A 9,697-nucleotide genomic window follows, 5' to 3' on the forward strand; every position below is an offset into this window, starting at 1 on the left:
AGCCTTGCTTTGAATCCTTATAGCCTGCATACCTGAGTTTTCACCTCTTTTCTAGTCGGTTAAGTCTTGTTGAGTACTTTTGTACTCAGGGTTTATTAACCCATGTTGCAGGTGAACCTTGTGATCAACCTTTTGATGGTCGTTGTTTCTTCACTCTTGTGCAGGAGAGTGATGATGATGAATCTGATGTGTGACCTTGGGCAAGTAAAGCTTGTTGTGTGACTTATGGTATATGTAATATAAAGTTCCGAACCTTTTATGTACTAAACACTTATGGTTTGTAATCTTTGGACTTAAGTTTCAATCTATGTTATATAACCTTTCCGCTTTTACTCTGATTTATCTTATCTATGAAATGTTGTAATACTGTAATGCTTAATGAGGGAATTCCTGGAAAGAATGTAACGTGGATGATTCGGGTTTCCCGAGGACACCCGACAGACTTCTTGAGTCATTTGGAACTCGTGCACGCCGATCAGAAGTCTTTGAGACAATGATGGGTGCATGTGGACCACTTAATTCAGGAGGTTCTGCCACACTTCCACGGATGAAAATTCTCATCATAATAAATACATAAAAACGAAGAAAATTTGCTCGCGTTTATATATCCAAAAAAGAAAAAGAAAACAAAACCAAAGGAAAAAGGCCAAGTGACCAAGACAACGGGTAAGGCACCAAGCGGAAAACCTAGGCGGCACACGGCAGCACCCACGCGCATATTCGCTCCGAATCCGGGGGTCCACGTCGACCAAACACCTTGCCAAGTCACCGCTCCACCACACATCAAGATCTCCCCCGGACCCACCATCCCAAGTGTCACCACCTTCCGTCCCTGACACCTGAGCCCCGCCCGCAGGAATCAACACGAGCCGCGGCCCCTCGCCCGCGCGCCTCCCCGTCCGGCCCCCCACCGCCGTCGCCTTCCTCGTCTTTCTTCCCCGCCGAACCATCTCGCGCCCCCAACTCGTGCCTCCTACGCGCTTCTAGAACCAAAGCCCTTAACCCAAGCTCAGCCCTCGCGCTCGCGCTCGCGCGTGAAGCCCGCCGTCCGGCCGCCGGAGAATAATGGGTAGTAATAAGGAAGAGACGCCGCCGGCCGACGGAGGCGGCGCCTTCGCCTTCATCTCCAAGGGGTGGCGCGAGGTGCGGGACTCGGCGTCCGCGGACCTGCGCCTCATGCGGGCCCGCGCGGACTCCGTGCGCGCCCGCGCCGACCGCGAGCTCGAGCACCTCCTCGCGTCCGCGTCGGCGCTCGCGGCGGGGCCCGCGCCCCCGCTGCTGCCGCCCGTGGCCACGGGGGCGCCCATCGCGGAGGTCGAGTTCGTGCGCAAGCGGATCCAGCCCAAGATTCAGGAGCTCCGGTCGCGGGCGCTCGACGCCCGGTGGCCGACCGGGGCCGCTGGCGCCGGCGCCGGCGCCAGAGCCAGCAGCCTCCGCATCGACCTCTCGGCGATTACGGCCATTCGCAACGCCGTTGTGGCAGAAGGGGAAGGCGGCGATAGGTGGAGGAGGATCGCGCGGCGGAAGGGGGACCAGGATGAGGATGAGGAGGAGGGGAGGAAGGAGTGGGAGGTGGTCCGGATGATACAGCGCGGGCTCAAGGAGTTCGAGCGCCGGAGCCTGTCCAGCGACATGTTTGCTGGATTCCGTGCCCGTGGCGAGTTTGTGGAGAAATTTAAGTTGAGCACGGTAAGTTTCAACCTTAGGTTTATTTAATTTAATAGGTTGGTGCACTCGTGCTAGTTGTTGTCCTTACTCAGAGTCAGAACTGAGGTGTGACCGACAAACAGTGCTTCAGCAGCAAAACATTGGCATCTGCAGCTAAAAACTTTTAGGGATCTCTGCGCTAATCTTTTGACGTTGATACAATTACACATTTCAATTTATTCATAATATTAGCACTAGCAGTCTAGCACACTGTTTATGTTGGCATTTATTTCGATATTGTAAGGTGTTTCTATAAGCATCCATCCAAGTAGTATATTTAAAAAATATTACTGAAAATCATCCTGGAGTACACTTAACTTAGCGATCACTTTATTAGCAGAGTTCAAAATCTTATAGGACAACTACTCCTATTTTGTTAGCAGACAAGTATTTGGTGAATTTTGTCAGCAGTTGGGTCTTTAACAGAAAATGATGCTACCAAGTTATTGAGTACACTATGCTAGAGTTGATGTCTGGTGTTGATGAAAGTATTACAGTTTAATATGAGTCTTTTTCCTCTTGTGCAGAAATCACTGAACAAAGACTATCAGGAATCCAAGGTAATTCATAAGAAACAATGTATAACTATTTGAAATATTCTGTGTGCTGCAGATATAGAACAGCTAATGATTGAATTTGGGTACATTTTCCCTGTTACTTATTCTGACGTAGCTAGATTCCATATGCATAGTTGTATTGCAAACTGCAAGCTTATACTAGATATACCTGCAGTGCTTTTGGGACATAATTTTGTTTTGTAACGTAACCTGTTCCAGAAAACAATGATGCCGTAGAAAGTATTGATGCTTACTAAGCAGGGTTGACATAATTAACTTGCAAATATTGTTTGCATAAGTCCATAAGATGTCAATGGAGCCAACATATTTTTAGAGATACAATGCCTTCAAATTTGTAGACAGTGAGTTCTTTATTTTTAGTACAAGTAGCTTTCAGGCCTTTATAATAGCAGACCTTTTCTCAGGGCTTTTGATTATGAACTGATAGTGCAGTTTCTTTTGTTTGTTGATCTGATTGCTTATTGCTTAGAGTGTGTTGTTCTAAACTGGTGCTGGAATATTATGCAGGAAGTTCCACCACTGCATCTAACTGAAATTCTGGCATATCTGGTTCGGCAATCTGGGCCATTTTTAGATCAACTTTGCATACGGAGAGGTATGGATCATCATTGTTTGTTTGGATTCTCCAGTCTTGGTGCTTGTTGCTGACCTTCTTATTCTTACTAATGTAATATTATGGTGCAGACCTTTGTGACAAACTAGTGGAGATGTTATACAGTAAACGAAATGGTCGGCTCATGTATCATTCTCTTTCACAGGATAGACCCTTAGCTGAGAACATGACTGATGAGCTTGATCTAAGAATAGCTAGGGTATTAGAAAGTACTGGTTATCACACAGATGAAGGTTTTTGGAATGACCCTGCAAAGTACAAGATCTCAGACAACAGACGGCATGTTGCTATTGTCACCACAGCAAGCCTTCCATGGATGACAGGAACAGCAATCAATCCATTATTTCGTGCTGCATATCTGGCAAGAAGTGCAAAGCAAAAGGTGACATTGGTGGTTCCATGGCTCTCTAAGTCAGATCAAGAATTGGTTTACCCAAATAACATCACCTTCAGTTCGCCAGAAGAGCAAGAAACTTATATAAGGAACTGGCTGCAGGAAAGAATTGGCTTTGAAGCAATTTTTAAGATATCCTTTTATCCTGGCAAGGTAAACTCACAATCTTTGTGATCCACTGTTTATGTTTTGATTCCTAGTATAGTATTTTGTTTTCTTCCCATGGGATTTCATTACTCATGAGATGTTATTTCTGCAGTTCTCAAAAGAGCGCCGCAGCATTATTCCTGCTGGCGATACTTCACAGTTCATCTCCTCAAAAGAAGCTGATATAGCGATTTTAGAAGAACCAGAGCATCTCAATTGGTATCATCATGGAAAGCGTTGGACTGACAAGTTCAATCATGTCATCGGTGTAGTTCATACAAATTATCTGGAATATATCAAGAGAGAGAAAAATGGTGCTATTCAATCTTTTCTTGTTAAACATATCAATAACTGGGTGACTAGAGCATACTGCCATAAGGTATTTGTATAGGTCAGTTTTTGTGTTAAAGTCCTGTTCATAGAACTCAGCTAATAATGGGTGCATGCAGGTTTTACGTCTTTCTGCTGCAACTCAAGATCTACCGAGGTCTGTTGTTTGTAACGTACATGGTGTAAATCCAAAGTTTCTTAATGTTGGTGCGAAAATAGCAGCTGATAGGGAGTGTGGACAGAAGGTCTTTTCTAAGGGAGCATATTTCCTTGGTAAGATGGTGTGGGCTAAAGGTTATAGAGAGCTGATCGATTTATTATCCAAACACAAAAACGACCTGGAAGGATTCATGATAGATGTATATGGAAATGGGGAGGATTCTGAAGCTGTCCAGAATGCTGCTAGGAAATTTGATTTGAGCATCAATTTTTTCAAGGGAAAGGACCATGCAGATGATTCACTCCATGGGTGAGGTTCTATGAAGCATCGAAGCTACTAAAACAAGTTCACTTTCTTCTTTGTCTTGTCCTATGCAGATTGCTGATACAGGTATCTGTTTTCTTCTGTTGACTTTTCAGGTATAAGGTTTTCGTCAATCCAAGTGTTAGTGATGTGCTATGCACAGCAACAGCTGAGGCCCTTGCAATGGGGAAATTTGTAGTCTGTGCAGATCATCCATCAAACGATTTTTTTAAGTCATTCCCTAACTGCTTAACATATAGAACTTCAGAGGAATTTGTTGCTCGTGTCAAAGAAGCTATGACTACTGAACCTCAACCTCTGACCCCAGAGCAACGATACAATTTGTCATGGGAGGCAGCAACTGAGAGGTTTATGGAGTACTCAGAGCTTGACAAAGTTCTGAACAGAAATGGCCACCCTGGAAGAAATGGGAAGATTAACAAAGCAAGAAAGATACCGTTACTTCCTAAATTGTCAGATGTGGTGGATGGGGGACTGGCATTTGCTCATCACTGCCTGACTGGTAACGAAATCCTCAGGTTAGCGACGGGAGCAATTCCTGGTACACGTGACTATGATAAACAGCAGTGCATGGATCTGAACCTCCTGCCTCCTCAAGTTCAACACCCTGTATATGGCTGGTGATTTGAACCATTTCACATTGAACTATGTATAGTTGAAGGATATTTCTCCATAGGTATGTACATATTAAGTGATCCAGTTCCCGTGTACTGACAGGAGCATGAACTTTTGTAGAGTCTTGGTAATTCCTAGGGTCCATGAGGAACATGTCTTGTTGCACTCTTTGACTGTAATTATATTCCTTTTCACTCTCCAGATAGGTTAGTTATGTAGTTGAATGATCTTTCATCAGAGGTATGTGTATACAACCATTATGTAGTTCACATGATTCCCAGTGCCTGTACTCTGATGGAGTCTTTTAGGGCAGTAAGGAATCTAAGGATTGTGACTTGTTTCAGTTTCCTCTGCCATAGTTTGTTCAAAAAGCGTGTGACTAGCTGAAGCAACAATACTCAAACTGAAGATTCAGTAATGAGAGCAATTAAGACATTGATTCAAAAATTACTTCCATTTCCTTACTAACCTATGATGCAATGAAAAATTGGAATTCTCTCGATCAAGGAAGTTTGGTATTCTTTCCATTACTTGGTATGTAACCCAACTACAGTCCTTAATCTTCAAATTTCCCGTGCCTCATGTTACAAATTTATCTTTGCTACATTTAGTTTTTTGTTTCTTCTTTTTTTTTTGTTCTGCAATTTTCTGGCGCTACAGATGAAAACAGTCCAGTATACATAAGACCCATTATCTATGTCAGCTTGTACACTGGAGCCAAGGGTATGAAAGTACAAAAGGAAGCAAAAACATTATGCTGAGTTGCTGAGTGGCCCAAGATGGGTGTATATTGGCAACTTAAAAGTGCGAACTGATATGGGATAAATGATATGCCATCAAACACTACCGGAATAGGTTCCTCTGTAGCAGTGATGATTTTATCCTGATTCTTTGTTGTTTTATAAAATGTTAACAATTAATTCAGGATGATATAGGGAACTGTACATGAAAGGCAATCATGGCAGTAAATGGTGCATAGAGTACAACTTTGCCTATGATTCTACCTCTTTGATCTTTGAGCTAGAAAGCCAAAACCCCAGCACTCATAATTTGAGACATATATTAGTTCATAGAAATTAACTAATAAACTGCTGAAGAAAGTTTCTATTGCTTTGATCTACTGTACCCTTTTCAAAAGTCTATCCATGAAAAGTCAGTCTATTTGTTTCCTGAGCAACTTGGTGTTAGTGGTTGACAGTGCATAGTTGAACTAAGTAATCGCTTTATTGTAGCCAATTTTGCACGCTATGCACTGTACCCCATGACTGATGGTTGATACGGTGAGTTATGACCTATTGTATCCTTTTGATAGGTTCTATCCTCAAAAGGCAAATTTGTATGTTTCCTGTATAACTTGGTATTTAGTGGTTGACAGTGCAAAGTTCCACTAACTAATTTCTTCTTTTGTGCAAATTTTCCATGCTTATCACTGTTGTGTCATAACTGACCTGACCATTGATAATGAAATGCACTGGCACTTGTAACGGCACATCCGCTTATTGCTTTTCAGCTCCTTGAAGAATTATTTAATCTTAAATAGAATTTATAGTTGGAAAGTTAGCATAAGGAAAGGGATGATGATGTTGGCGAAGTTTACATGAGTTGTTATGAGATCTGTTTTTGACTAGATATGTACTGCCATGCATGAGATTAATATTTGTTACGCTTTGGGAATTTCACGTATATCTGTTACTTTAACATCACACCTTGGAATAATGATTCTTGGCTTACTGTTTCTTTAGTACTGCTACACATTGAGAGCTAATTTATTATTGTTCTTCAGTTATATTTAGAAGAAGATTGTTTTTTTTGTCTGCTGAGAAAAGCTAATTGCTGTCCAGCTGTGGAAGACAGTGACATTTATCATCACAACTCAGCATCATAATTACTTCTATAAAACGAAGAATTAGTCACTTGCTGTATGCACATTTAGTATTGTACTTCATACTAGCTTTACTTTTATCCCATTTAGCAAGGTCTTCTGATACAGATATTCCCCATGTCAAATATAGAACATCACTAGTCAAGTCCCACCGAAGATTGTCTGCTTCTCAACTCACTATATTGACAGCCACATCCTTCTGAGTGTTTTCAGGGTTTTTGAAGCGGGCAAGTCGCGCAAGGATATCGACAGATTCCGTGATTTCCTTTGTCTTGGTAACCAAGTCTGAGAGAAGGGATGCAATAACAGCAACATGCATTGCTTGCACCAGATCTGCATCCTCTGATAGTTCGTCTCTGAGGCCTCTTGCTGCTTTGATTGCTGCAGCCATGTGAACGTTGGCTTGGGATGGTAGAGTCATCATCCGCATCGCTGCTGAGAGTTCTCGGAGCACCTTGGCAGAGTGCAAGCTCATCTGACGGCATGCTGTTCGAACCTCCAAGCATAGCTCCGGATGCGCTTCAGGATACTGTGAGCAGGGAAATTAAAGGCTGTAGGTGAGTAACATGCATGATTCTGTAATCCATTGATCACGACAAAGATGGATCTGCAGTTTACCTCAGTTCTTGTGAGGGTGATGACGTAGGAAGCAAGAGCCTCCATTGAAGAAGCGCACTGGCGAGAAAGAGCACCGAGCTTCTGGTAGTGGCTCCATGGGTGCCGGAATATGAATTTGCCATGGCAAGGCTCCCACTTGGCAAAATTGCACTGCAGTTTTTGGGAACACACATGCCATTGGATCAGATTGTTATACTTGTATGTATTTTTGGATTCAGGAGCTTAATTTGGTGCTCTGCATAAAGTGCACGCATGGTTTGCAAAGTGAGGTTGAGCTTATTATTACCAAAGAGTCCTCGGTGGCCTTGGAATTGAGGACGCTCTTGTACACTTGGAGAAAGGGTTTAGCTTCCAAATTCTCGAATGTAGCGTTCTCTCTGAAGCATTCAGATTCGATTCCTGCATACGTATGTGTACAGCTTTTAGTCCCAAATTCTAGCATGTTCCTTGCTTGGTCGACAGTAGATTTCATAAATTATAATTGCTTTTCTCTGACTAAGACATAGTACTCAACTTTGAAGGTCTATATGCTACTGTTTGTCATTGGAACGCATGAGAATTCGATTCGTTTTATGAGTGTTTGGATGGAGACATAGACCGGCCTGTCGTACCTTCAAAGAAGTCGGCGAGCTTGTTGAGGTTTCCGATGGCGAGCTTGTGGAGGTCCTCCCCTGCCCAGACCGGGAAGATGAAGATGGTGGTGCAGAGGCAGGTGGCGACGCCGACGACGATGGTGGAGAAGCGCTGGTGCGCGAGGCGGATGAGCTCGTCCACGCGGTAGCTCGACACGGCCACCAGGCTGAAGGTGAGGATGAAGATGGTCACGCCGTAGTCGTACCTCGCCTTCACCTCCGGGATGAACCGCGAGAAGGTCGCCGCCGACGCTGCAAGTCAGCAAGTGCATGCAACACCATGGCCGGCCGGCGGACACGGGTAAGTACGTGTTTCTATGTCGTGATTTTTGTCTTAGTCAAGAAATTAAGGAAGTGCACGCCGGGCGCTTTTGCTTATTGGCACAGCAAAACATGCGCATGCATGCGGTGTACATTTGGTAAAAATGGTCATGCTCTATATGCAGATATACGGCACAGTTGTAATAAACCGTGCACGGACACAAAGCGTACGTACATAGTAGGAAGACGAAGATGGCGAGCAGCACGGGCTCTGCCTTGTCGCCACACAGGTATGCCACCTTGTGAGCCCCGACGGCGATGAAGCCGGCGACCAGCGTCCCGAACGCTCTGTTCAGGCCTTTGCACAGCGTGCCACCTGTCACATATATATAAATCAACAGCCGCACCAAAAACTCATCACATACTCCTATATAGGAGTAGGAATTTAATAACTATATACAAGTACTAGCTAGCATGCATAGCTCGTAGCTTGTACGGAACACGGGCTGCGTGTGGCATGCATGTACTTATACGCTACGCGCGGCACATATAACGAAATGATATGATGATGTGCAACACCGGCCGTACCACACGACGTACGTATATATACACGTACCGACGGTGTACTCCATGACGACGACGGTGGTGAGCACGGCCCACATGGTGGAGACCCCCCAGTTGTTGAAGAGCGGCCTGACGTAGTAGAGCACGGACACCAGCGTGAGCGCCAGGCCGACCTTGAACGAGTGCGCCACCCGCCGCGGGTCGTCCCTCGCGATCCTCGCCAGCTTGCCGGCGAGCCCGACGACCTTGGCCCACAGCATGCCCGCCGCCGAGCAGAGCACCTCCCAGCACCTCTCCCGGCGCCGGAACCCGCCGCCTCCTCCATTGGCGCCGCTCTCCATCTGATCAATCTCCATGACCGCTCGCTCGCTCGCTCGCGATCGATCGGCTCTCGACGAGGCCAAGACGACGACTCTACTACTCGATCTCTCGGTGGTGATCGACGCACAGTGGTGGGTAGGCTAGCTAGCGGTGATATATATGTCCGAGCATGCATGCGGTGCTATGTCTGCTGGTGGCGTGGGGAAGGCTTATATATATATATATATACACATAAGCGGAGGGGAGGATCAGAGGAGATCGACGAGACGACGCCAAGCCGGCCGGCAGCGGCAGCGGCTAGCTTGGGGATACCGGGGCACCGCAATACGGCAGCCAAAAGCGTGCATGCCGTGGCCGCCCCTTTTCTCTGGGGGAATCTTGACTTGCGTCCTCGCGCGTTCTCTCTTTCCGTGTCTCAGTTCCCTCCTCCTCTCGTCTCGCTGTTGCCTGCTTGCTTTGTTTCAAGCCAACACCGGCCGTGCGTGGTTGCTCATCTTGCCCTGTTCGTGCAAGTGCAAACTCAAAGCAGGCAGCCTGCCATGCCGCCGGCC

The 9,697-nt window shown here is 45.5% G+C and overlaps 2 protein-coding genes and 1 long non-coding RNA gene across 3 annotated transcripts; 2 read left to right on the top strand and 1 right to left on the bottom strand.

The window, feature by feature from the left end:
• On the top strand, positions 821-5,315 carry LOC8077578 (digalactosyldiacylglycerol synthase 1, chloroplastic). Its single transcript, XM_002446407.2, has 7 exons — positions 821-1,689; positions 2,235-2,267; positions 2,793-2,880; positions 2,970-3,445; positions 3,552-3,818; positions 3,889-4,238; positions 4,349-5,315. Exons 1-7 carry the CDS (start codon positions 1,066-1,068, stop codon positions 4,875-4,877), a joined length of 2,367 nt encoding a protein of 788 aa, XP_002446452.1. The 5' UTR covers positions 821-1,065; the 3' UTR covers positions 4,878-5,315.
• LOC8073008 (aluminum-activated malate transporter 1) lies at positions 6,750-9,319 on the bottom strand. Its single transcript, XM_021463224.1, has 6 exons — positions 8,878-9,319; positions 8,497-8,637; positions 7,980-8,252; positions 7,655-7,767; positions 7,369-7,518; positions 6,750-7,279 (listed from the first exon to the last, which is right to left on the bottom strand). The coding sequence occupies exons 1-6, from the start codon at positions 9,179-9,181 to the stop codon at positions 6,920-6,922; spliced, it is 1,341 nt and encodes a 446-aa protein (XP_021318899.1). The 5' UTR covers positions 9,182-9,319; the 3' UTR covers positions 6,750-6,919.
• On the top strand, positions 7,200-7,911 carry LOC110436348. The gene is made up of 2 exons (XR_002454238.1): positions 7,200-7,307; positions 7,397-7,911. It is a non-coding gene; the product is annotated as an uncharacterized LOC110436348 (long non-coding RNA).

The sequence above is a fragment of the Sorghum bicolor genome, chromosome 6 (genome assembly GCF_000003195.3).
Source record: "Sorghum bicolor cultivar BTx623 chromosome 6, Sorghum_bicolor_NCBIv3, whole genome shotgun sequence".
Lineage (NCBI taxonomy): Eukaryota > Viridiplantae > Streptophyta > Magnoliopsida > Poales > Poaceae > Sorghum > Sorghum bicolor.